This window comes from Parambassis ranga, chromosome 24 (assembly GCF_900634625.1).
Source record: "Parambassis ranga chromosome 24, fParRan2.1, whole genome shotgun sequence".
NCBI lineage: Eukaryota > Metazoa > Chordata > Actinopteri > Ambassidae > Parambassis > Parambassis ranga.
The window spans coordinates 5,602,441-5,629,221 of record NC_041043.1 but is presented as its reverse complement, the minus strand read 5'-3'; the positions used below and the strand labels follow the sequence as shown (position 1 = coordinate 5,629,221).

Sequence of the window (26,781 nt, the reverse complement as noted above, 5' to 3'; positions counted from 1 at the left end):
GTGCAGACCTGCGCAGCTCTTTGGGCAATTACCAAAGTGCACAGACGAATGATTCCCTCATTAATAACATTAATTACAGCCATGTAGCAAATGCTTTCCGTAGGAACATTACTATTACTGAGTTAGCCATTAGCTTGATGGAAAATGCTTTGGTGTTATTGATTGAAGCTGGTGCTGCTTTTTTTCTTTTGTTTCATATTTATGTGAAAGTGACACAGGTACGTACATACAGGTGATAGAAGAACACACACACAAACTGAGGAAAACAATAGAAGCATTAGTTTCTGATCTTCCTCCCCACAGAGAGCTTAGTGGGGCCCAAGGAAAAACCTTGGAACCACCTACATGGTGATCATTTCACACCATGATGAACGCACACACAAGCAAATACACAAAGACACACTATACATTCTGAGAGAAAAGAGTGAAACATGCAGCTAAAAAACTGCTTTGATACAAAACATATTCTCATTTGCACGTGTGTTTGATTGAGCACGTGTGTGTGTGTGTATGTAGGCAAGTACTGGCACAGCACCATGTGAGGGTTCTTGTCAGTAGCCTGGCACCTACCGGGATTTGCCATGGATTAATTAGCAGACTGACGGTGGGTGTTCATGTGGTGTCTGTTTGCTGTCTGCAGAAGGTACTGTATACACTGTGTGTGTGTGTAAAGGTGCGTGAACATGTGAGTTTGTTGCGGAGAGAGTGACCAGCCTTCAACCTGCCCCCTCTTCCTTTTGCTTTCTCAGAAATACAGCACGTGATGCACAGGTTGTGGGTGAGGGGACATTTTTAAGGGTACAATGAGCATGGCGGGTGTTGTGGTGTTCAAAAAAGACTGAGGGGTCCAAATAAGTTAAATTAAATCCAGATTCATGGATGGTGGACACTGGTAGAACATTACCTGTCTTATCACATGCTGAATTTTTTTCTTCAGGGTAGGAGTCAGTTGTAAAGTGTTATCCCTGTCTTAGTTGGTCAGCAGCAGCACACTCTTTCTTTAAATCTCAGAAAGCGTAATCTGTGGTTACAATATGCTGAGGTAATCTCTCAGATCCTAAAGAAATTGGTATTTCATAGTACCAAAATGTCAAATGTATTATGTCAAAGTATCAGGATGTTCTCCTACACTTTTCTGGCTATTCTTACCCACAATCCACTGCACAGAGAAAAGCTAACGGAACATGTGATCGTCTGACGTCATCTGATCATGTGATAGGCACAGAGGTTGGGGATAGTGGAGGTCTATGCAACGCAAAGCACTGTCACTTAGGAGTCTGAGGTTCGAGGTTCCTGATGCTGTGCGGGATAGTTATACATTGCGAGTTTCCGTAGTGTAGTGGTTATCACGTTCGCCTCACACGCGAAAGGTCCCCGGTTCGAAACCGGGCGGAAACATCGCTGCTTTTGCCAAAGTGCTTAATACGTTTATTATATTCTGTAGTATTTAGATTATTGAATTCTGACGTCATTTGACCTGTTGGCTCTGTGAGTGAAAGTGGTAAAGAAGAAAGAATTTAATGCTCAAAGTTCAAATATCTTTACGTAACCCACTTTTAAACTTTATTTCGGTGACCAGATTTATTTATTTTTTTCCAATTATTAATGCCTCGAGCTGTGTTTGGATCCATAAATGTTCTCTCACTCTCACACAAGCAGAGAAATGCAGTATAAAAAGTTATTCCTGTGAGAATCAGGTTAATCTGACCTGGGAGATGATATGAAGGTTAAGAAGTTGTTGCAGTCTGATCGACTTCTCTCTGCGCTCCTTCAGCCTCATTACCTGCCATCAGCCTTATTTCCTCTCCTTCACACTTCTCCCTGCCCCTCTCAAAGCAGTGCAGACTACTGTAACCTTCATAACCTGACAGCTCAAGTCCTCAGAGCCACTTCTCTAATAAATGAACCCCCCACCATGAATTACACCTTGATCCCTGCTCTGCTCTCATCTTATTTTTAGGAGGATCTGCTATTTACTGATTAAGAGATTTGTAACCACTCAGACAGCACAGGTGGACTAACGCTGAAATAAATGTGGAAGGGGGGGTTAACATGATTATCTGGGTGACAATGGCCTAACTGCTCATGCTATTAAGTGAGGAAATGAGTGTGAGATACCTTTGTATGTCATTCTGAATGAGACACCTTGTCTGATTCAAGTCACAAAAGTCAAATGACGAGCCATGGAGTCATGTAATCGTACATGTTGTGACTCAATTTGAAGTAGTCTAGAGCCTGTTGGGGCCATTGAATTGGTCTTTTGTTGTAATTAGAAATGCACGAAACAAGCAACAGAATAAAGTGGAATAATCTGTGAGACAGAAATGTTGAAAACATGACCAGAAACAGGCCAAAGATGGCAAAGAAATGGCAGAACAACCTAAACTATGGCATTTGCATTCATAGTTTTGCGATAGTAGTAGTAGTCCTCAGGAGCTCTGTTAACCAGTGTGCACGGGAATTGCTATTTTGTAGGAACTTGAAACGTTTCCAATCTCAGCCCAGTTTCACCTGATTGAAACAGTGTTGATGCAGCTAGTGGCCTCATGTGGCTGTGGACAAGTCCAGTTTGCTGGTTAAGGCAACACTTCAACCATCAGGGCAGAGAAACTGGCCTGGAAACTCTGCAGAGAGGCCGTTTGTTTTCCTAAACCTAACCATGTTTTAAAGCCAAAAACAAACAAGTGATCAAGCATCAAGTGATGTCTCTCTTCAGTGAAACTCATCCACAGTATAAATTCACATAATGCTGAAGCATCCCTCATGATGTCACAGGGCATGAGGGCAGTGACCAAAAAAAAGTTACATAATTCCAGCAGACGCTGGACCTCTGCCGCACCGATCAACTTTTCAACAATTCAAAGTGACATCTGGCATTTCGGAGCAGACCGCCTCTTTTTAAACAAAGTCCTGTACGTTCACTGCTAATACACTCTGCCATGAAACATGAAACTGAACACAAGGTCAGAATCTGACTGCACAGCAGCAGCAGGCAAAAAGGCTGCAACAGCACTTCAACTTTCAGGGGAGCACCTATGTAGCACTAGACTAAAAGATGTTACTTATAAAAAATACTTTATAAAAATGATTTTTAATGAGAGATAATATCAACCACAACATAAAAAAATGAATATTCAAACTTATTCAGGGGCCATAATGGTCTTTTAAATCCCACAGAGGTGTTGCATAATGGCTTTGTTTACAGTGTTTTATCTGGGGACGAGTGAACGTGTGGGTGAGGCGTGGATGGTGTCGGTGATAATAGAGTGCGTAGGAAGGAGGGCACACAAACAATTATTTGCTGAGCTGTCATGCATTTGACTAAATTCCCAGCACAGCAACAGTGGGACCAATGTAATGAGTCAGAAATGAGGAGTTCAGGTTTGGATACATATAATAAACTAACACCACCAGATGCGTATCCATCCACAGCTTAAAGTAGTCCCCAGCACATTCATTTAGTAAACACCATAGTGTTAAGCTGTTTTATTATGTAACAAATATATATAAATGTAAGTGCTTGAGATCTACAAACAAGAAAAGCACTGATTATTTTGTTTGTTTGTTTGTTTGTGGAAGTGTAGATCTATTGGCTCAGCTGGACAGATAGTGACCTGTTTAAAGGATATTCCATGTCTCCCAAGGGATCCCCTTAGCCAGTGTCCAAGCTAGTGGTGTGAAACTTAACATATTTTACAACCATGACCTTAGGTATTATCATTTAGTGTCTTTTTGCCCCTTTGAATGTGTAGAATCAGGGACGGAGCTGAGATTATTGTTCAGCTTATCAAATTACTGCAATAAATTATAAAAAAAACCCAACATATTTTTCATCTTTATCTATATTCCAATACACACAGGTTAAATGCTGAAGACCAACCAGTCTGTCTAATATTAAGCTATAATATATTACTGTATTATTATTATATACATGTACATACTCATGTTTTCTGTCCTGTAGTAATCTTTGTGTATTCATTTATTTGAGTCATTTACAAGTCATTTACAGAAGTCTTGTTAGTGTGTTTTCATAAGACAGAAAGCCTGAAGCCTTTTTAATCAGACTGCCCCCTAGTGACACTCAACACAATTAGACTTGTCTCCACTGACTCGATAAGCTTTGTGTACCAGACACACACACACAGTGCATTCCCATGTTTATTGGATTATATTTTTTAAAAAAGAATTACAAATTGAATTGATTTCTGCTTTTGTACAAATGCACTGCAGAAAAAGCACCTATGAGGACAAAGGATATACAGAATGTTATCTGACCGACACAGAAATGGTCAAATAAAAGATAAACAGTTCGTTTACAAACTCAAATCTCACTTCTCATATTTGTATTGAGACATGTTTGGTGTATTTAAGCCACGTGTATGGCCAGCATGAACCCTGATATATATAAAAAAATACATTCATACAGTGTAAAACTGCATAAATGACATGCAGCACCAGTAGATGAGGCTGCAATATCACATCTTTATTTGTGGCATAAGGCAAGTATTATTGGTATGATAGTTGGATGATTACAGACTGGGACTGTGCTGACAGACAGATTCATGTTTTTCTCTTGAGGCTGTAGTGGACTCTGTTAGATTGATGAAAGAAGCCGATATTACAATGTTGCCATCTAGAGGCAAGACTGAGGTATTTCACCAATAACGATCCTTGTGTGTCACGTCCTCATGTGACCTCTCATAAAAACGCAGCAGTCCTGAGCTTGCAGGTCCCTTTCAGAGATGTATCACAAGTCCTCCTCAAAGTAGAATAAATAGTAAAAGAGAGCGCTGATGGCCAGTAGAGCGACTGACAGCAGCATGTTCCTCCGGTTCTCTCCTCTTAACATCTTCAGCTCGTTGTCTAGAAACAAACAAAAACATGAAAAGAACCATTAGTAAACTGTATATTTTTCTATTCACAATATTAATAATGAATTTCCTGTTGTAAAATACACCACTTATCTGTTGCCTAATTCATATATTTAAACAGATTTTTGTGATCATGGTTAATATTTATTTTATATTAATATTATTTACTGTAAATAATATTACGTTTTGAGACCAGCAAACTTTTATATAACTGTACACATGTTAGAGGCTCACCCAGCTGTTGCACCCTCTCATTCATGATTGCCATTTCATCTATCAGTTCTTGTCTGTGGAGCAGAAACAAACACCATCGTTAGGTTTGATGTCTGCAAGCAGAGGCTGTCAGTGGTGGTAATGTTGATCATATAAGGATTAGGCTGGTGGTGATTATGATGGTGCTGCCCCATCACCTCCACTCTCCCCCCTCACCTCTCCTTCTCAGACAGCTTCTCCTTCCTGCTCCTGAACTCAGCTCTCTCCAGGTTGTCCTGGCAACGAGCCCGCCTCTCCTCCAAACGATCAATCTGTGGGTCGTAAAATGGAAAGTGAGGCGGTGAAGTCAGACAGACTGCAGGTGAGTGAAGAGGACATGTGAGAATGAGCTGAAGAGGCTACAAAACATTTATCAGACAAGCAAACTAAAAAAATGATAAACCTGGTGAAAGCGTCGTACCTCTGTAGCGACACTGATTTTCTCTCGTCGTTTGTCTTTAGTTTTTTCCATGTTGGCTCCAAATGTGTACACTCAGTTCGCCCGGCTGATAGAAACTGTGACAATGCGGAAGTGATTTTCTTCTTCGTGATGTTTATTTCTGCTCTTCTGCCGCATCACTCCTCATGAGCTCTGCTGCCCCCTGGCGATGAAGCATAAAAAACACTTCCGCACACAGAAAATAAAAAAATAGAGCTAATTACCTCTCTGTATAATCTTAGATTTTTATGAAAACTGTTATGTTTTTAAAGAAAAGCTAAACTTTAATTAAGTGAAGAATCTTTTAGATATTTGTTGTCACAAAGCACAGGCTGCCATCCTCCTCCTCCTCCTCTGTGTGTGAGGACAGAGCAGTGTCCAAAACAGACAGGTGAGCAAGACTGAGAGAACTGATCATTACTAATCTGATTATCTGATCTGAGAGGATGTGAGCCTCTGAGAAACAGAGGGGACACACACACACACACACTGTAAACTCTCTGCTAGCTCCCTTACTGTAGGAAAAAATGCCTCTCTTCATAAACCGGGACCAGATGTTTGCACATCAGGTGCATCTGCTGGAGCACAAACTGAGGGTGAGTCAAGGTCAAGTTTTTCAGCTTCAGTTTAAAGTATAAGCTGTCTGACTTCCTGTCTGACTGTTTCAGAGTAAACAGGAGCGGATACTTGAACTGGAGACAGAGAACGCTATTCTACATTTAAGACTGGCAGAGGTAAGAAGAATATTTATATTCATACAGTGGTAAACATACAACTTATGACCTTTATGTATTGATGACACAGCCCCCCCCCCCAAATGCAATGATTTTATTTATTTAATTAATTTAATTAAATGTTTTATAAAATTAAATTATTCATTACATTTAAAACATGTGGGCACATGTAAGTACTACCGAGTACTGCTCTGATTACCTTTTTAAGTAATCAGATTTGTTTTATCTTTGACACTTTTATGTGTCACTAGTCTTAATAAAAGTCTTTTTCCATTTCAGAGTTTGGGGAAACTGCGTCGAGACCATGAAGAGGAGCCCAAAGCTGTGAGCCACCATCAGCTCCAGAGGAGTACAGAGACGATCGACCAGTCTGCGCTGCTCACGCTCCTCTCCAAAGTCCAGGTACGGATGTGACGAGGAAATGTCTGACAGGAACAGGTGGAGCAAGGCTGCTTTTACACTTGTTTTGTCCTCTGTGTGTGTTTGTGTGTGGCAGGCTCTGAAGCAGGATCTGAGCGAGGTGTTTGCAGTGTACAATAACTTTGCCACTGGTCTGGAGGAGCAGAGCAGGCAGCTGCTGGAGAAAGTCCAACAAGTCAGCTCTGGTTTAAATGGTCACAGTGGACATGAGTTTCAGAGTGAGTATGTGGATGAATGTGGTGTTGATTGTAGTCGTGTACATCTCTGAAGGAATGTGTTAAAGCTGTGGGACTTCATCTGACCCCTGTAAAAAAATCAGTCAAGGTAGCAGCAGCTGCATCAGCATCAGCAGCACTTGGTACATCTCCCACCACTGGATTTAAATACAAGCCAGCCAGTATTACTCATGTATGCAATGTTTAGATTGTGCTCAAAGACTTCCCACTGCTCCCTCTCTCCATTAACTTTACTCTCCCTCCATTCATTCTGTGTAACTCTGAAGTGGCTTACAGATTAAGTGCTGTCACTGCCTGCTAATCCTCTCACACAGTCCCTCCTCTTCACCACCTCACTCTCTCTCTCCAGTCCAAGGTTGCTGTTCAGAGACAGTCTATGTGGTCAGCTGATCCACCTCCTCTCATATGATTGGTGGAAATTGATCTTGTCACATATTCAGATAAGCCAGAGCACATAGTCCTCTACAAGCTGCTTCAAATAATGTGGTTACAGTATGTCCACTAATGAAGGAGACAATCTGAGACCAACACGTGTGCTTTATTCACTCAGTGAGCCTGTCCTTTGTGTGTGTGTGTAAATAGTTTGCTTGGCCTGAATTTGAAGATTTACCAGAGTCCATGATGTCTGTAATGATTCACTGCACTGCACCTGATTCAAGAGTCGTGATGTTGAACAGTTGACCTCCGTCTGCAATAATAATCTGTCAAACATGCACTGGATTTTTTTCTCATCTGTGTGCAGGTTTGCAGGCTCGTGTCGAAGCTCTGGAGAGCTCCCTGGAGGAAGAACGGGGGAGGTGCAGAGCAGAGAGGCAGAAGAGGAAAGAACTGCACAACACACTGGTGGTGAGAGGAGATGTTTGACTCAACATTGAAGTTTTTTTTTAAAGAAGGAAATGTTATTAAATGTTTGTGTGGCTGCAGGAGCTGAGAGGAAACATCAGAGTCCACTGCAGGATACGTCCAGTTCTCCCCTTCGACTACGTCCAGTCCTCTGGATCAGGGTGAGCCCACATCTCAAAATGCAACAAGGTACATTAGCTGTATAAGTAGTTGTTTTATGAAATAACCCAAAGTTTCCCCTTTAGGCCTGCGTCATCAGAGGGAGTCATCCATGCAGTCAGCGATGTGAGTCACTGTTTCTCTGACTGGATTTCTGTGATTGCTGCCTGAGTGCCTCCTCACGTTGTCCCTCATTTGGTCTTTAGGACACAGTGATGGTGAACTGCCTGAAGACATGGATGCCAGTGCAAAATAAGATGTTTGAGTTTGAGAGGTAAAAAACTACTGTCACCATGAGGCTGTGTGTGTTATTTCTCCTCTTTGTAACTGTGTTCATTCCAGAGTGCACGGGCCAGAAGATTCCCAGGATGCTGTGTTTGAGGAAGTCAGGTCACTCCTTACATCCCTGTTGGACGGGTGAGTGAAGCTCACCACCATTACAAGAATGCACAGACAAGCATAATGTAAGGCCGCAGCATTGACTGAATGACATCTCTGGCTCTGCCTGACAGGTATAATGTGTGTATCATGGCATATGGGCAGACAGGCAGCGGGAAGACTCACACCATGATGGGAACCCAGCCGCTGGAGGAGCATGCAGGGCTGCAGCAGGAGGCGCAGCAGGGGATCATCCCCAAGGCTGCAGCAGAGCTGTTCAGGTGAGACAGAGACAGGCTAGTTTATTCATTTATAGACTCTTTAAGAGGTGTGAGGTGTACACTGTGCTGAGATTAGATCAGTCCTCCATGCATCAAATTCAGACCCAATAAATGGGACGATGTAGGAGTTTTTCCTCCCTTTTACTGTTTTCATCTGACTTCCAGGCTGATCTCTGAGAAGCCAGCAGACAGTCACACGGTGGAGGTGTCAGTCATGGAGGTTTACAACAATGAGGTGTTTGACCTGCTTGCCAGAGACGAGTATGGGAATGCGGTCGGCCAGCGCAGGGACATCCTCACCACCTCCTCCGGAGCCAGCCAGGTCACGGCCCTCACATATGAGTGAGTACACAGTCCTACATGCCCATGAGTATTTAAATGAACTCATCCTCACAAGGAAAACACAATGTGAGGTCACTTTTTCAGTCCTTGAAATCAGAACATAAGCATATTTCTCCAGCTGCACGTTGCATGAAACTCCTCCTGCTTCTGACTTTTGTGGTTTCAGTCCAATGTTCGGATGACATCAGGCAATACGTCCATGATTCATTAGGATAAATGTACCCATGTGGTGGACATGACATCAACCGATGTGTTGAATTCAAATAGCTGGCATCTGTAACATTTTTGTAATATCACAAACATTACAGATGTCAGTGGAAATGCAGCAGCAGTTTCAAAAATACCTGGTCCACATGTGTGTCCATCAGTTCTCTGTTTTGGATTTGACCGTGATGGTTCATACTGCATCAAGTTTGTGTCATTTGGTGCTTTTCTTTCATGCTATCTTGCTGTAGCTGAAAGCTGAGTGTCTCATCTCCTTCTGTATCCGCTGTGCAGGCCTGTGTGTAACGCCTCTGAGGTGATGCAGATTATCAGCAGCGTTCTGAAGCTCAGGGCTCACTGTCCCACCTTCATCCACACCGACTCCTCGCGCTCTCACCTCATTGTCACCCTCACGATCTCCTCCAAGGGCCCCAACGCTCTGGCCCTGGGTGAGCAGCAGGGAAATCCTCACAGCCGTGTGTGAGTCCTGTGATTCTTTCTGACCATTATCACTCTTCACTCAGCCCGCAGGCTACAGAGTGCCAAGATGGATCTGCAGCAGCGCTCCACCCAGAAGGAGTGGTGGAGTCCACGCTGTCGCCGTGCCAACCCTGCCGCCCGCCACTCATCCGATGAAGTTTTTGCAAGCACCTCCTCGTCCCCCTGCCCCTCCCCTTCTCATTCTCCTTGCCCCTCCCCCAGACACAGCATCTCACAGACTCCGTTCAGGACCAAGCTGCAGCTGGTGGACCTGGCAGGGAGCGAGTGTGTGGGTATGGGCTCAGTAGGTTTCAAACATGGTGTTAGGTACATGTCTTTGCTTTGACTGAAGAGGAAGACGGAACAACTGCAAAAAATAAAATGTGTGTTTGTGTACACGGTGTGTTCCAGGGATGTCTGGAGTTTCGGGTGCAGGTCTGTGGGAGGTGTCCTGTATAAACCGCAGTCTGTCTGCTCTGTCTGATGTCCTGGGAGCCCTGGCTGAACAGAGACCACATGTCCCCTACAGGAACAGCAAACTCACACATTTGCTGCAGGATGCAATAGGTAACACACACACACACACACACACACACCTTCTTTTTTAGGACCTGCTCTGACGCTCAAGTCTCATCTCCATTTAACCACCAGGTGGCGATGCCAAGCTGCTGGTGATGCTGTGTGTGTCTCCGACACAGCGCTTCATCACAGAGTCCCTTCAGTCTCTTGGTTTTGGCACTCGAGCCCGCCAGGTCCAAAAGGAGCAACCCAGAAGGAAAAATAACAGTCTGAAAGTTAAATGATGCAGACAAAGACCTTTTGGGGGTCAAGTGAACAGAGATGAAGGAAGGTGAGGCTGGCTCAAAGATCCAATCCACACAGTCTTGCTCTCTCTATGATTTTATTAAGAATGGAATGAGCCCATCAACAAAGACTGACAACTTGACAGCCTTAAACAGGACAGTAATATCTTGTTTAACAATTTACACTGATTCCATTTATAACCTATTATACACATGAATGCAGCCTTACCAGCAGTATGGAAGAGGCTGCTTCTGCTGCTATTCTTTTTAGTAGCATGAAATGTTTTAAGACATTTTCACTTGATGCAACTCATTTGTATCTACACCAGCATTAGGATGTAGAGCCTGCCAATAATACTGAACAGAACTGTATAATGCAAAAGCTTGCCCTTCATTCTGCTGTATATTCACATCAGTACAAGCTGCTCCTGCTTTGCCTTCTCTCTCTCTTTTTTTTTAGCGTTACTGGGTGCAGCTATGTTTTTCATTTGGTATGAATGGTTATATATATTATTATGGTTATATATCATATCTGTATTCAAGTCTTTCACAAGCATTCATTAGACTGGAGAACAGTAACAATATTACTTGAAAATAAACAGATGATAGCAGGTTTGTGTGTCAGTCTGAGTGAATTTACTGTCATTGGTAGAGGCAGCAGTGGTCAAGTTTCTGTAATCATGTGGCAAAGAAGTGCTTCTTTGCATAGAGACACTTCAGCACACAGCAACACAGTGTTCCTGAAGAGGGAGCAGCATAATCACTCATTGTCCATGTGTGGCACTATTATTTGTAACATGCACATCCAGGTCTGACAACAGTTAATTGCCAAGAAGAAAACAAATCAGACTTGTCTCTCAAACTCAAAGTTGGACACGTTTTCTGCACAAACAGAATAACTGTGTATCTAAGGTAATTAAGTCTGTTTTTCATCAGCTCCCCTTAGACCAACCTAAACACCTTTTACCTATGATCCCACCCCACCACACACACACATCAATTTTTAGCAGCTGAAAAGTGCTCTTACCTCTCTGATGGCTGAAGCTGGAATGAGCTTCTACTGTACTCTCTGTAGCTCTATGTGTGTCTGTGTGACACAAGTTTCAGTTCTGCTGCTGTTATATTCACAAATTGAATGACTCCAGGTGTGGCAATGGCTATATAAGGCCACTATTTCATAGCTATTTCATACAATCTATTCATTTCCTGTGTTGGTCTACCCAGACATGTCACAAAAAGCGACTCAATTCATTCTTGCATTGCATTCATACATTTTTCAAAACACTGTCATTTTACTTCTGATATGTCTACGGTGGTGGAGTCATAGGTAAAAGGTTTTACCTTAGACACACATAGACTCACTTTTTAATGGGCCTCCTCCTACCAGCGTGCTGCTGACTGCAATGAGAGCTCCTCAAATTGCACACAAGTTGTGATCCACACACTCCCAAAGCTGATGTGCCTTTGAGATTCTCGTGTCATGTGCCACGCTGACATGAAAGCTGAAATGCCCAAAGCGTTTTTTTGAAACTGCGAGGCTTAGAGGATAAAGAGTGACAGGGCAAAAAATAAGATTATAACAAGAGTGACAAGATAATCAACTGGAAAACTCCAGGAGCATCCTCTGTTTACTGAGATGACAGAAGAGAGAGGAGAGGTGAGAAGATGAATAGAAGTGAGATGAGAGAAGAATGGGAACTGCGATGGCACCTTTTTTTTATCTTTTCATTTTAATCTTCACTTATCGTCTCCACTTTCTGAAAATAAAACACATGATTCTCGCTTTAATTAGATGCCTTTCACACATTTCACTCTGAGCATGTGAATGCTATCAGTATTAGATATAAGATATGTATTGACTTTGTTTATTAAATCATTATTCTCATCAGCAGGCTCGTTCTTTAAATGTGTAACAGGCAGAAAACCTTTGGCCAACAAACGTCTCCTGTGCTCCGTCTGACTAGAGATGAGCTAAACACAGCAGATCATCCAACTTTATAATATCTGAATATGTTTATTTGATTCTTAAGATTCAACTGCTGCATGAAAAGCAGAATATGGTGTTTTATTTCAGATTCACAGCTTGATTCTCACTCTCACTGGAGCACCGCTGCTCTCTTTTTCTCTCTGCTCACTGAGCTAAGAGAGGGCCTGAGTCTGAAAGCTGTGTTCTGTTTTGTTGTCATGATCACCAGTAAACAGTCAAACCACGGGTATGTGTGTGAATGATCCTTTTTTAGAGGACATTATAGAGATGCTTTATGTTCCTGACCTGACAAACCAGGACAGGTGGAGTCATGTCTTCCTCTGACAGCTCCAATTAAAATTTCTATTAGTTTATACACTCAATTAAACTGCCGGCAGGTTTTCTATCCAATAAATATGTGCAGCCCCAACTCAAAACAAGTACATTTATGCATTATAATGTATTTCATTTTGAGTCAGTCCAACTCAACCTAGAAAGTGCTCAACCAGCTTTGAGAGTGGCAGAGGTGTCACAGCAAATTTACACCTTCTACACATACTGAAATTAATATAATTCAGGCAAACAATATATTAACGTGTCACCTGTAAGAGGAGCTTGAAAAATCCTGGCTGACTACAATGAAATTAAATTAAGCTAATGCACTTAGCTGAGCATAAAGAACAGAACTCAGCTCAACAAGAATGTGTGGAGCTGAAACATAACATTAGATTTTTATTAATTCAAGCAAACTGTTACAGTCAACAGTTACATAAGTTACATGGTATACAGTATTGATCTAATCTTTTCTTTTTTTTTAACCAGGGTTTCTGTCCACCTGTCCATTTATCTCCCCCCCAAACATAGAAACAGCAAATCCATACAAGCGCAGGCAAGTAAGTAGTAACAGCACAATACATTCATCAACTTAACGATACGTTTTGTACGAACAATAAGGCAAGTAGAAGAAAAAAAAAACTAATCAACAGAACAGGATGGCTGAAATGTTCTCTGAAACAAGGCATAACGTCTCCTTCTCTTTCAGGCCTCAGAAGACAGCAGGGTTTCTTCTTTTTTGATCAAACGAGGTAAGGCTGCTCATTAGTGGGCAGGTACACAGTGAAGGGGAAAACGAGGGGGGGAAGCTGCCTTCAGCGATGTCGAATGTTTTGTACCTGGTGCTGGTCAGATTCTCGTTATCGTGGGTTTTCCTCTGCACACTGAATATTTATCAGAGACAATAAGAGGAGGCAGGAATTCTGATGTACAGCTCAGCATCACATTACTTTCTCATGGCAATCTGAGCCACGGGCAGAATGTGCTTAAAATCAATGGCTTAGAGTTTCTCTGCTCTGACACAGGAGGCTCCTCACAGGCAGAGCAGCTCAGTGTCCTGGTGTTCGTTGTCCTGTGGTAAAGGTTAGTTGTAAGTGGATGGATATGCACACATGTGTGGTCAAAGCTTCCCTGTCTTCATTTCATCCAAACAACAATCATCACATGACACAGCAACACAATCTTTTGCTTGTTCTTTAGTGGTAAAGTCAGTCCTGGAAAAACAAGAACGGAAACAAAAAAGACAACCCAGCTGGTGTTCAGACTGTTCATCAAAAACTGCAAATGTTTCAGCAGTAAATGAAAAAAAAAGAAGAAGACGATAAAATAAAGCAGCATTCACTCAATGCCATGTTCAGCCACCAGGTGGCACACCTACTGTATGTCAGAGAACTAAAGATAAATGCAACATGCCTTCATTTTTCCTTTTCTATGTTCTTTTGTTTTCTTTTTTTAAACATCAACGTACAGAGAAGAAACAAAAACAAGTGGCTCTTCAAAAAAGTTATTTTCATGTAGAATAATAGTAAACATGGGGGATTTCATCACAAGAAATCCTGCAGAAAAAAAGTCGAGTGGTAGTGCAGAAAAGAATGAATGCAAAAAACACTTGAAAGACAGACAAGGGCGATGTGGACACTCCCCACCGGACACAAACCACGACGAGACAGAAATGACAAGATAAAAAAGTCCTGACAGGAAGAGCAGGCAGTAACCATGTTCCTCTTCTCTGATGGCGAGGTTGGGGTCCTTGAACACGTTTGTCCGACACACCTTTCTCTGGTCCCTCGCTGCCTTCATTCCATCCAGTCTCCTTCGTCAAACTCAGACTCGTCCTCGGAGTCGGAGTACTCCACGGCGATGCGGCGTGACAGGATGGTGGCCACGTCATTACCGACTCGCTCATGTTTAGCCTCTTGTTCTCGCTGTTCTTCCACTTTTCGTAGCTGTATGCCTGCAGCAGAAAAAAGGTTCCTGATGAACCACAAAATACGACTGATAGAACAGAGAAGTCATCTTGCTGGCTAACATTTCTACATCAACCATACACTAAAGTGTGTATGCTCCAGCAAAACAACTTCCTCACATCTCACCTTTTCTGATAGCCTCCAACAGGACACTGCGTGCATCGCTGATGGGTGGTAGATTGGCTGGATGGTGCCTCTTTGTCCCCACATCGTGGATGGCGTGGGGTGGCGGAGAGGCCATGGCTCCTGCTGATGGGAAGGCCGGGACAGGCGGTGGGCCAGACGGACAGGGCGACGAGCTCCGTGCTCCTGTGAGGGGCAGAGGAGGCGGCGGTGGGGGAGGAGGCAGGATGGAACCATCTGACAGAGTCCCGGAGCCTGAGCATGGGCCTTTGTCCAGGAGACGGGCTGGAGATGAGGAGTGGAGGGGAGGCGCCACGGGAGGAGGTGCTGGGTGGAGCACTCCTGGGGCGATCTGGAGAGGAGCAGGGGGAGGCGGAATGGCTGGAGGGTGCTGCTGGATTGGTAGAGGAGGAATAGGGGGAGGAGGGGTGCCCCGCATGCCTGTTGAAGGTAAAGGGGGAGGTGGAGGAGGAAGAGGGGGAGGCGGAGGAGGAGGAGTGTTGGAGTTGAGGCCTGCAGTCCGGGCTGGAGATTGGGGTCGGCTGTCGGAGAAACCTGAACTGGAGCTGGAAAAAAAAGAGATGGTTTGCACCTTTTTATTTGGGCTTCATCCAGGCCAGTCAAAGATCAGACCGCAAAACATTCACACACTACACTAAATGCATCTTGACTGTGGAGGTGTGTTCGTAGACATATGGTGTCCACTCAAAGGACGCAGTGAGAAGTGAGATGTTCACTTATTTAGAAAGAGAGCAGGACTAAAGAATTTCTACTTGGATGTCAGTATGGCAAAGAAAAGGGTAAAAAGGTGCTTCATGTCAGGGAGAAATACCGAAATCCCAGAGCATCTTGATGTTTCTGAAGTTCACACATGAAGGAATGTTAACAGTATTGGCTGTTAGCTGACAGTGAGGCAGTGCGGGCAGATAGAGCTACTAACAGAAAGACAGACATAGGCACAATCAATTTTCTTCCTACAGAGAAAATTGCACTGCACACAAAAATCACAGCGAGAGACAGAGCGAAGAGAGGAAAATAAATGTGGAGGGTTTCCTTTAAGCACACTTGAGGCTCAGTCTCTACCAATATCTACTTATCGTGGTACGTTAAAGGTGAGGAAAGATTTTTGAGAAGGTGACAAGAGAAAATGAGATATGGGACCCATTGATGTTAAACTCATAAAAAGGGAAGAAGGGACTAGAACTAAAAGTCAGGGGAAAGTGATGAAGGATTTGAGAGAGCAGGATGAGGAGACAGCAAGGACAACAGCAAAAATCAATGTGATATTTATTTCTCTGGTGTTGCCTTAATCATTCCCCCTGATCTCTCCATCCCATCAAACTGTGACATATGTGGCAGGAACTGCGCTGCAGAAAAACAACCTGTAATATGCTCAGTGGCCTTAACACACTATTGATCCTGCCCTTCTCCAAGCTTTTTCTCAGTCCATCCATCCATCCATCCATCCAGCACTGCAGCTCTCCTTTCATCCGTTTTAAGGACAAACCATTCATACCATACCAAACCATATTTTTGAACCACCGTTCAAACAAAATATAAACTCCTCACTGTGACCAATTGATGTACATGAAGAGAAAACAGATAATGCTGGTGTGCTTGTGAATATAGATAGAAATCAGTAATACGAGTGAAAACTGTGGTTTTGTGTTGTGTCCTGAAGCCCACCTTATCACAGAGGGTGGCTTGATCTCTCCCAGTGGATGCATGGGAGGTGGTGGTGGTGGAGGGTCGTGGGGTCGGGAATACATTCTGTCCCCGGTGCGGTTCAGCAGCTCGTTCATCTGACTGTAGGGCAGAGCTGCCAGAGAGAATGGCCCGTCCAAATGCTCCATGTACAACTGAGCCCTGTGCAGAGAAATGTGTTAGACTTCACCGCATTATCACCTCACTCAGCCGCATGAATACCAGGACAATGCACAACATGACAGAGTGAGTGAGTGAGTGAGTGAGTGAGTGAGTGTGTGTGTGCGACACACACACAGCTGTTCATGTGATGTCAAAGAATATATGATTCATCAGTCTCTGTGGCTCTGACTTACACCACTGGTTTTCTGCAGTTTGTACTGCAGTAGCTTTCTGTGGGATCAGAGCACACAGGCCAGTCTTCACTCGCTCCACCCATCAACAAGCCTTTGATGCCCTGACCCTGTTCCTGGTGCACTGAGTGTCTTTTAACAGAGCATGCTCAGTAGATACTCACCCCTGCCTACCACATTTCTCTCTCTCTCTCTCTCTCTCTATATATATATATATATATATATATATATATATATATATATATATATATATTACTTTACCTATCAGGGGTGTGAACAGCCCTTTACTAAAACCCAGGAGGATTATTGTCCACCCCACTACATCCTTATTATCTTTACGTCATCCATATTAATCAGGAGTTATAGCTGAAGGTTTGAATCATTGTGTAGGCTTTTCCAACAACTACAAGATTAAGGCTTTGGATTATGTGAATACATAAACATAGATGAAAAAAAAACTAATTTAAAATGTTAACATAGAGCACACAGGGCACTTCAATGTACTTACATTATTAATGTACTTACGGAAATATGCATAACAATGCATAAATAACAATCTAATTATCAAAAGATAATTAGGAAACACTGCATCCTGTCATATATTATTCCCATGTCAATCCCCATTTGTTTTTATATTATTCTGATTTTTTTTGTCTAATGCTGTACATTTTTATTTAAAATGATAAATGTAGAAATGTGCCCCCATAACAGCTGCTCTCACTATTTGTCCACACGGATCATGGATTCACATCCCATAAGTTCTGTAACTGTGGGATCCATTTACTTGAAATCCATCCTCATCTCACAAAAAAGATTTGATGTCAGCTTTTCCTGGCACTGACAAATCCAGGAAAACCAACTTCAATCTCTTATTAATCACATTGATTGGCAGGGAAATTACACCAACATGAGTGGCACAATAAAGCCAATTACAACTATGCAGGACCTTAATCATCCTTGTTATAGCTGCATTGTCTCAGTGCCGCTGAAGTGTAAATTGCACAAACCCATTCTCTGTGGATTAGGCTCGAATTATTTTTATAAATGTGAATTATTACATCCTGCTGACAAACCAGTGTTTAACATTTAGAGGCTTGATTTGCATTTTAAATTTTGAAGCAAACAAGCTCCACACACCTGTTGTCGTGGTAACCTGCAGATCCGTTGGCCTCTCTGAGTTTGTCTTCAGGTATGTCCTGGGCGAGCTCCGCACCCAGTGCCAGCTTCTGCCACTCCTTCTTGCGGTCGTGAGGCGCCCGCGGCACCTTATCCGGCTCGTGTGGACGGTCGATTGCCTTCATCTTCAGCGGAGGAGGTGATGAGGGGAAGGATGGTGAGGATAGAGCAGGGGAGGGATGGGGGAAAAAAGGGAAGATGGTGAGAATTAAATAGAGGATGAACACATGGAGATGAAGAGAAAGAGTGGAAGGAGTTTAAAGGGAGAGAAGACAACAGATTAGCTTCTAACGAGACCAAACAGAGAGTGGAGACATATTAATGCAAAATGAAATGTGTAAAAAATAAAGAAAAAAAGAAGCATTTTATGACTTTTCATGCTCACCAAATCGCAAATTTATTCAAAGCTCTAACTTGCCCCCTCCTGACACCACATTTAATACATCTGATATTCCTGTCCATTTTAAATTTGGAGGTTTTTAATTAATTAATTAGCTCCTTGAAGACACAAATCACATAAAGCATATTACAGAAAATCTTAGAAACAGGAAGTACTGATTGACAGACCAGGTCATGCATTAACATAATATACTTTAAGAATAATGATCTCAGGTCCGTCATCAATCAGCACTCCCTGCCTCCCAGCTCGACTGACTGGCAACACACAGGGATGTAAAAAAAGGAAAAGAAACTCAGCTGCTGAAGCAGAAATCACATTACAGTGTTTTTAAAATAATCGCTGTATTTCCACATACCTGCCCTGGAAGGTCTAAGTACCTATAGACCTGATCATACATGCGGGGGTCCTGCAACTACAAGAACAAAAACAAAAACCACAAGAGAAGCACCAGGGGTGAGGGGAGGGGGTTAAAAAAAATCAACACGGCACAGGATTGAGCACAACACCGCTGCACACAGTCAACGGGGACAAAAACAGAGTGGGCGGTGAGAACGAGTGGCACAAAGGGGGAAAGAGGGGAAAAGAAAAGTGCTGTTAAACAGAAAATGACAACATGCACAGCTCAGGGTAGGACGTCACAATGCAGATAGGACACAGTCGCACATACAGTCCAACACACACACACACAGACACGCACACTGGGAAAAACAGAGCCTCGTTCCAAACAGAGAGAAGACTGAGGTAGAAAGGGAAAGATCTCACTGGAATGAGAGGACAAACTACAAAGCTGTGTTTCTACATGAGTGAAATACTTTTACACCTACAACAACAACACACACTGGAGAATGACATGCAAACAAGTACACACTCACAACACACACACACAGGCTGGTCAACTCAAAATAATAACATGATTAACAGGCATTCCACACTTAATCTATATCTGATCTACACAAGAAAACCTTGCAGTACTTATTCAATATTAACAACCTGACAAAATTCATTCATGAAGAAAAAAGTAATCCTGACATAAACAATTAAAATATAATCACAGTCTTTGCCTTCTAGCAACACATTTTAAAGATCTGAAAGTCTGATTTATTGAGTATTTTTCCTATTGTCACCAAATCCCAGAGACAATTTAAAAGCAGCACAGCTCTGTCTGTTCAAACTAAGAACATTTACATATTTAAAAACAATTCACACACACAATTCTCCAAGTAACTTTTTAAATCTAGTTTTTGTGCATTTTACTCCTGTTTGGATGTTGAAAATACATATAAATAATGCATTTCTCAGGACTATTTTCATCCAGGGATCTAAACACAGTTTATTGATTAAGGAATATGTCATCAAATAAAACAACAGGGCTCAACAACAGAGCTATAAGACCCTAAGGACATATGTATGAGGCTTTGTAACAATACTTGTTAGGCTGGATACACACTTGCTTTTAACCACATCTGTGTGATGGCTGCCTCACATATCCTGCACACCTTGGGAAAGTCCATTGTGTGTGTTAATGTGCAAAAAATGTACACTAAGCAAGATGCACTATGAGCATGAGCACTAGGGACAGTGTGAGAGATGTATGAAAGATGAGCTTATAGACCAACACACAACTAGTCCCAGACCTCTGTGTTTATGCACAGAGACATGTCAGTGGAGTGCTTCTCCAGCAGTCATCAAAGCTTGTTATGCATTTTTTTTCAATTACTAGGCCACTGAGACCAATTTTCAACAGAATAATATGATAGGTGAATTTTCAGGTTTGCCGTCTAGTGAAATCCTCCTGTAAGATACACAGTACACTGGCAACTATGTCATCATGAAGCCAGCTGTCTAATCAACTGTACAATTTAAAGTATATATATATATATATCCTTAGTGTGATCAATTCATAGTTGGTTTTTGTCTTTTTATTGTGTTTTTGTAAGTATAAACAAAAACATAAAATACCCCAAACATATCTTCCAGGTTTAAGTTAAACCTGTATTACAAGTAAAACACGAACCTACAAACTGCCTTTAAACAAACACTTCATACTCTCCAGTGATGTCATTCAGCTTCCGAGGAACTAAACAGGTATTGTAATACGATATCTAGTACAGTATTTCTGAGGTGGTGTATTCTTTTCTCTGGAAATGTTTCTAGGTGAAGCAAAGAGAAATGCTCTGAAACACAACTTCCAGCCTGAGACCTGCACCCTCTATTAAAACCAATACTAATTGATTTCTTTTATCGCACAGCCTACCCTGCTTATTCCTTTAATCTTGTGTATGTATGTGTGTTCTTGAAATGAAACATACTGGCTGACAGACGGCTGCTTCAACAGAGCGCGGAGTTGTGGTCAGCACCGTCTCCTTTAGTTTTGCTAAATGAGGTTGATTTTGTCCGTCCAGTGCCGTGGATGCTGAGGGCGAGCCTGGCACTAAATCCTAATGCTAATGCACATTGATTAGGTTCTGATTCGTCGTGGCCTATTAACCCCGAAGCCTCAAACACAGATGAACTCACACATGCAGACACACCACCTCTGCTTCAGCATTTACATGCAGTATCTCAACTGAATATGATTCACCAAAGGGTCAAATATTTTAACATTGGATGATATGTGCCATATCATTAAAAATGTTGAGAACTGTCTGAAACCATGAAAGGTTTGCAGTCACAGTGTCTTTACAATATGTTAAAAATATAAATGAAACTAAGCTTACATAATACGCCGCTACTTGTTTGGCAATTTTATTTATCGTTGTGGAATTTTTGTTTTAATTGACGTTAAAATGAGGAGTGGCATGGAGGAAGGCTGGTGATAAAACACACAGTGAGAAGCCTCCAGTGTGAAGGTTTTAATGCTGCAATAAATGTGTTTGTTAATGGAAAAGTAAACAAGGGAAGGAAGTAGACTGTGTTGGTACAGGAGTGAAATGAGAAACAGTGCATTTCTGTGAGTGTGTGTATGCATGCACATGCTTGTCATAGCTGTTATAAATGTAGCTAATTTCAGCGGGCTGTGTGCCTTTCCTAGTCATCATCCTTTATCTGAATGCACTGGTTCTGGCAGAGAAAGTGTCGCTGTAGAAGCACTGTGTGTTTATGAGTCCGTATGATGCAGCAGTTATAGATTTATTTTCGGTACAGAGTGTATTCTTGTGTTTCTTCCTGTGCACTCACAACCAAACACTATACGCACACAGACTACAGCTGTATGTGTTGTTGTGTGCACAGTGTTGTGTTCATGCACACTCAGCATAACCGCAGAGATGTGTAACCCCCACAGGCAGGCCCGCAGAGGGACTCGGCCACTAGACCAGCCCACTAATGACAATGACACAAACCCCTTATACAATATGTACACTCATTGAGGCTGCTGCTGATCTGTTGGATCTGTGTAGTACACTAACTGCCTGTGCTATTGGAGGATGTAATAAAGGAATCACTAGAGAATTCAAATTAAGAAAGAAAAAATGGAAAATATTGGATTTACAGATACTTCATTTGTGCAACAAAAATCTTAGTCAAACATGTTTCGTTGGGAACCAACAGGTAAATCATCTGCTAGCAAATGGCTAGTCCTCTGCTGTTAGTATAGGCTGTATCCCAAATTCCTAAAATTATGTTCTCTCTCACCTATCCTCCATTATTTTCAAGCTGTAAACTGACATGCAGACAGTCGAGGTCAAAATGCCTCACAGTAATTAACTTGAAATTTCCAATAATATACTTCTTAGTTTCAAATTTGGCTAATTTCATTGTTGTAGTGTAATACTTCTGTCTAGCATGGCAGATGGTTTGTTACAAAGATCCATCTGGGAAGTCGTCCTTGGAAAGTTTGCCTGCTGACAATAAAATAATGCTTTGTGTTCGTCAGTCCAATGCCTTGCAATTAACAGCTTTACTGGTCATTTTTGAGTAATGTTATGACTTGGAGGATGCATTGCGTTGATGCCAAGACTGTATGTGCAGTACAGCTCAGGCAGTGATTATGTTTATATGTCTGTGTTCTCTGTGGCAATTTTCCCTATTTTGGAAAATGATTGAAAACATTTGTATTTAATGTCAAAGACTCTTTGGGGGTTTATGCCTGAAGTAGAACTGGGATGCAGGTAAGTACTGGAGGGTTGTTAGTAACAGGCCGGGCAGCTCTTATGCTCAGGGCAAACCAGGAGCAAAAGTAGAAAGTGAGGTGACAGAGAGGGCTGCAGGCTACAGCACAGGGAGCAGATGCTCTGGCAGAGAAGGTTGGGGTGGGGGGGGGGGAGTTCTTACCTCTGGGGTAGTAAAGAAGGGAGGAGGGGTTTCAGAGAGGACTCTTATAAGGCTCTTGGGACACACAAGATAAGGCATTTCCAGCTGCACAGAGTTAGATAGAGACCAGGATTCAGAAAAGCAAAGTAAAGAAAAGACTGAGCGGAAAGCAGACAGAAGAGGAAGAGGAGGAGGAGGAGGAGGAGGGAAGATCCTAAAGCAGTATTTTTGCGATTTTCTTCTACCAGCACACAAAATTCTACAGCACTGGCACTATCCTTTCACCCCAGAAACCTTACATCACACGGTCTTCATGTAAGAGGCCATGATCATCCATCGCATGAAAAACTGTAAATGATTCTGAATAACAAAGCTCTGTCTTTCTCAAGTCAACTGTCTTGGCATTCCCTTTTAAGCTGCTGTTACAGCTGCGATGACAGACTGACACGCTGCACTGGCTTCCAACAAGTTGCAAGAATAGCAGGACAAAATGTACTGTTACTGTTGCATCATGGGAAGTTAAAATACCCTATGTGTGCTGATGTAACATCCCGTCATCAAAAGTCTGCTGTTCTAAGCACAGTCATCAGAGTTACATGCTGTAACAGTGTTGTGGAACAGGCAGGCTCAAATAATTAACATGCATACTCTTGCTGCAGTGTACTAATGATAGCTGAGCCCACTACTTGCAAAGAAATTAAAGGTCAACAGTTAATTTTCACATGTGATACAGTGTCAGCCGGTGAGCAATCTATGCAACTTGCTTTTTATGCTGTCACTTTCACCTGAATCTGAATGGAAATAATTCATATTTTGAGACTCTTGTTCTCCTGTCAAAAAACCTTTGGAGGTTTAACGTCCCCAGCAACACACATAACGCTCACTCTGCTGTGTGTGTATGCAGCGGCCTTTGGATGTATGCAGTTGTTGTGGCCCCTAAGCAGAGAAATAGGATGTCACTTACTGGCCGCTTCAATGCTCTGAGCGGTTACCATGGCAATAAACACAAGGTGGGGGGGGGGTTAAAGGTAGGCAGAATTTTTGCAGGAAATTAAATTTTAAAAAATCAGCAATGAAGGACGGCTGGCCTGTTTTGGAATTAGGCTGCAAGCGATTTGCGATATTTCCAAGTTTTTTCAGCAGTTTTTGAGTCCATTAACTAAAGATCCTACACTTTCCCCAAAGTTTAGTTTTATTGATGAACAGAAAGAGGTCTCTGAAGTTCCCAGTCATCCCCAGTTTGGGTGTGGTAAAAGGAGAAGATAGTTCAACTTCATTCAAAGGACTGAAAAACTCAAATTCATGTGTCCTTGTTTTTGGCACTGTGATAAAGGGCAAATAAAACAGATTCTTGTAAACAGAAATATAAGCGCTTTTAAGTGTAAGATTTCTTACACTTGTATCTATGTATGAAAAAAACAGTTTATTCTGGCTAAACTAAGATCAAATGAGTGCTGTAATGAGACAGCAATAGATAAGAGGCATCCAGACTCTAGAGACAGACAGATGCACAGAGACAGACAGTGTGGACACAAACTGATCTCAATTAGAGGCAGCAAACACGTTCCTTCTCCTCCCTCTGCTCCTCCACTCAATCCCAGGGACTTCCCCTCTGTCTCTTGGTTTCCTCTGACTGGCTCAGCACATTGCCTACTGCTAATCCACTCAGGATGAGGCTAACACGGGAGCTAATGAGATTAGGGCATTGCCGATTTTCTTCCCTCCTCTCTCTCTGCCCTGTGCTGCTTTTGATTTATCACTGCCTTCTATCTGGTTGTGCCTGTGAATAAGGCAGTGTGTTAATGATATCACTGTAAGAAAATATCTGCTGACTGAATAAGATGAAGTAACGCCACTTCCACTTCCAGATCTCATTTAGTAGAGGCACTGAGAGCTTTATCCACTCAAACACTTTTACAAACAGGAATCTTTTATCTTATGTTCACACATTGAACTAATACCTAAAATGTTCATTGAAACGACTGCCTTAGACATGTTTACAGATCAATATTTCTTTCATTATTTTGGAAAGACTGTCTGCCCTTGTTGCAGCTTTACTCGGTGAGTCACTGAGTTTCTCTGAGGTGTAAGAAGAAGCTTTGACCTGATTCATCATTGGGCTGAAATTACTTGGTTTTGCTGCTCACTGAAAGGCATCCAGGTGTGTCCAAGTTCAAAAGATTAAGTGAGAAACACTTTTAGGAAATGTGTGCAAAATCAGAAAAGTTGCCATTTTGGCCTTTTGTCAAAATTGTATGAAAAAACTGAGATGAACAGGACGAGAGGCATTCAAAACTGAATGCCAGACTTTACTGTAGAAATGCTAGCAAGAGCTAAAAGATTGTATAAACTGTGTGTGTGTTGGCAGCCGATCCCAGAGAGATTGATGAGCACCACTGGCTGTAATGCAGCTGCATGCCGCTGTTCTCTAAATTAACAATGGAAATGCTAACAACAAATGAAATAGAAAATATCTCCTTAATCAAAAACAAATGGTTAGACATAATTACAGCGACAAATGCACAAACACACAAGTACACACCATGACTGAGAAGCGCATTAAGATGATGTGGCAGAACCACTCAACAGGCTAAGCGATGAAGTGTAAAGATTTACAAATATTAAACAAACTCCTTTTCTTTTTATACATGCAAGTGAGTGCAGAACTCCACATCTGCATGCTCTCCACATACACACTTAACCTCACCATATTATTTGCACTGATCCTCTCTCAGACCATTATGGTTACACAAACCAGCAAATATGTGCATCTAATTCCTCTAATCTGTGCTGTTCTCCCTGTGAATGTCTTCTAGGCCTTTCCGTGGGGTCTGTCTAGCTGCCAGTGTGGCGAGGAGGGAAATGAACATGGCTTTAAAAGCTAAGCCCACCCGGGGCTTTAATTAGAATGAAATCATTGGAATGAATTTTGTCTACAACAGGCGTAAGAACCATCTAAAGTAAATAAGATCCATCCACTGTTGCAAATACCTAAAGTATTCTTTAAAAAACATGCATATTAAGTGCTAATAGACTGAAGAACACTTAACTTAAATATGGCCACACTTAGAGACTCTCTTCCTAGTTATTAACTAATTCTTGGCTAAACTTGTTTTCTGTTCTCTTTGCCATTCCCACCATCATTAAAAATCCCATAACCAACAAATTATATCCTCTGCGCTCACACAAACCCTCAGTGGAAAATCACTCTGCTTATTCCTCATTGACATGACTGTAATAAGCTTTGATTGACTGCGAGGGGGCAAAATGTGAAGCTTCCCACGCAGGGCACATCAAGCTGCTGTTGATTAGAACTGCTGGTGCGGAGGGTGGGAAACCCCTCTGTTCTAAGAAGCAGGGGTCACCACTCCACACTTTTCTGTGGATGTGAATAAGCACAAAGATTCATTTGTATGTGTGTATGAATATCTAACCTCAGACTGCATTATGTGTGTACAGATCATCCCCACGAGGCTACATGTGTGTTTGTGCAGAGGCAGGGAGATGACGCATAATGCGGGGGCAAGTAAAGAGCAGATGCTCCCATTAATTAGATGTAATGATTACACAAGTAATAACTAAGATGGCTGACTGAAGGAAGAGTTGATTAATCTATGAGTGGTGACTAATTAATGCATTAGGCTGTGTGGTAAAAAAAAATCCATGCCTGTGAATCACCCTGTCAGTTTATTCATGCAGAACACATCAATCTGTATCTGTGGAGAACAGAGGAAGCCTCTTCAGTCTCACTTCATGTCTTTTCTATTTGCTAACGTAAGTGTGATAATGCTGGCAAACACCACGTTCTATTGCATTAACCAAAGAATCAGATCAGTCCTCAATTACTGGATAAAAGACACAGCCAGAGCTCTGTGCCTTTGATTTTCCAGGCTTACCTTCTGTTTCCGCCTCTCCTTCCTCTTGTCCTCTGTGTCCTGCAGCATCTTTTCTCTCCATAGGTCGAAGAAGTAGGATGGATTGGTGTAAAACTTCAGACCTTCCTTCCCGTCATCCCTACAGGCAGACAAAACAGACCAGGGAGTTTTCATGGTAAGTGACATTATAC

At 42.2% G+C, this 26,781-nt stretch overlaps 4 protein-coding genes and 1 non-coding gene across 10 annotated transcripts in view; 3 read left to right on the top strand and 2 right to left on the bottom strand.

Moving 5' to 3' along the window:
* Nucleotides 1-1,325: 1,325 nt before the first annotated feature.
* On the top strand, nt 1,326-1,398 carry trnav-cac (transfer RNA valine (anticodon CAC)). Its single transcript has one exon. It is a non-coding gene; the product is annotated as a tRNA-Val (tRNA).
* Nucleotides 1,399-4,145: 2,747 nt separating this feature from the next.
* On the bottom strand, nt 4,146-5,682 carry ccdc167 (coiled-coil domain containing 167). The gene is made up of 4 exons (XM_028396710.1): nt 5,545-5,682; nt 5,301-5,395; nt 5,106-5,158; nt 4,146-4,863 (listed from the first exon to the last, which is right to left on the bottom strand). Exons 1-4 carry the CDS (start codon nt 5,593-5,595, stop codon nt 4,748-4,750), a joined length of 315 nt encoding a protein of 104 aa, XP_028252511.1. The 5' UTR covers nt 5,596-5,682; the 3' UTR covers nt 4,146-4,747.
* A 341-nt stretch (nt 5,683-6,023) lies between these two features.
* Nucleotides 6,024-8,125, top strand: LOC114429049 (kinesin-like protein KIF25). The gene is made up of 7 exons (XM_028397897.1): nt 6,024-6,158; nt 6,231-6,296; nt 6,576-6,698; nt 6,793-6,934; nt 7,695-7,798; nt 7,877-7,956; nt 8,041-8,125. Exons 1-7 carry the CDS (start codon nt 6,090-6,092, stop codon nt 8,123-8,125), a joined length of 669 nt encoding a protein of 222 aa, XP_028253698.1. The 5' UTR covers nt 6,024-6,089.
* Nucleotides 8,126-8,169: 44 nt separating this feature from the next.
* On the top strand, nt 8,170-10,743 carry LOC114428352 (kinesin-like protein KIF25). Its single transcript, XM_028396697.1, has 8 exons — nt 8,170-8,228; nt 8,297-8,371; nt 8,467-8,613; nt 8,779-8,955; nt 9,454-9,608; nt 9,684-9,932; nt 10,051-10,206; nt 10,291-10,743. The coding sequence occupies exons 1-8, from the start codon at nt 8,170-8,172 to the stop codon at nt 10,440-10,442; spliced, it is 1,170 nt and encodes a 389-aa protein (XP_028252498.1). The 3' UTR covers nt 10,443-10,743.
* A 3,490-nt stretch (nt 10,744-14,233) lies between these two features.
* Nucleotides 14,234-26,781, bottom strand: part of wasf1 (WASP family member 1) — a 49,010-nt gene continuing 36,462 nt past the window's right edge. For 3 of the 6 annotated variants that reach the window (XM_028396692.1, XM_028396691.1, XM_028396689.1), the window contains 7 exons: nt 26,612-26,729; nt 22,737-22,820; nt 18,820-18,876; nt 18,026-18,189; nt 16,518-16,697; nt 14,835-15,397; nt 14,234-14,695 (listed from right to left, as the gene is read on the bottom strand). In XM_028396692.1, the coding sequence (XP_028252493.1) occupies nt 14,538-14,695; nt 14,835-15,397; nt 16,518-16,697; nt 18,026-18,189; nt 18,820-18,876; nt 22,737-22,820; nt 26,612-26,729 (1,324 nt within the window). In that variant the 3' untranslated portion in view covers nt 14,234-14,537. The remainder of the gene's footprint in view (nt 14,696-14,834; nt 15,398-16,517; nt 16,698-18,025; nt 18,190-18,819; nt 18,877-22,736; nt 22,821-26,611; nt 26,730-26,781) is intronic. The other 3 variants (XM_028396693.1, XM_028396694.1, XM_028396695.1) reach the window with 3 other exon arrangements.

Bases quoted from the DNA above. Each gene is read 5' to 3' on its own strand.
- ccdc167 (XM_028396710.1), bottom strand. From the start codon at position 5,595: ATGGAAAAAACTAAAGACAAACGACGAGAGAAAATCAGTGTCGCTACA. The intron at 5,396-5,544 runs GTACGACGCTTT...TACGACCCACAG, and splicing joins AAATCAGTGTCGCTACAGAG to ATTGATCGTTTGGAGGAGAG. The intron at 5,159-5,300 runs GTGAGGGGGGAG...TCTGCTCCACAG, and splicing joins AAGCTGTCTGAGAAGGAGAG to ACAAGAACTGATAGATGAAA.
- LOC114429049 (XM_028397897.1), top strand. From the start codon at position 6,090: ATGCCTCTCTTCATAAACCGGGACCAGATGTTTGCACATCAGGTGCAT. The intron at 6,297-6,575 runs GTAAGAAGAATA...TTTCCATTTCAG, and splicing joins TACATTTAAGACTGGCAGAG to AGTTTGGGGAAACTGCGTCG. The intron at 6,699-6,792 runs GTACGGATGTGA...TGTGTGTGGCAG, and splicing joins CGCTCCTCTCCAAAGTCCAG to GCTCTGAAGCAGGATCTGAG.
- LOC114428352 (XM_028396697.1), top strand. From the start codon at position 8,170: ATGGTGAACTGCCTGAAGACATGGATGCCAGTGCAAAATAAGATGTTT. The intron at 8,229-8,296 runs GTAAAAAACTAC...TGTTCATTCCAG, and splicing joins AAGATGTTTGAGTTTGAGAG to AGTGCACGGGCCAGAAGATT. The intron at 8,372-8,466 runs GTGAGTGAAGCT...TCTGCCTGACAG, and splicing joins CTTACATCCCTGTTGGACGG to GTATAATGTGTGTATCATGG.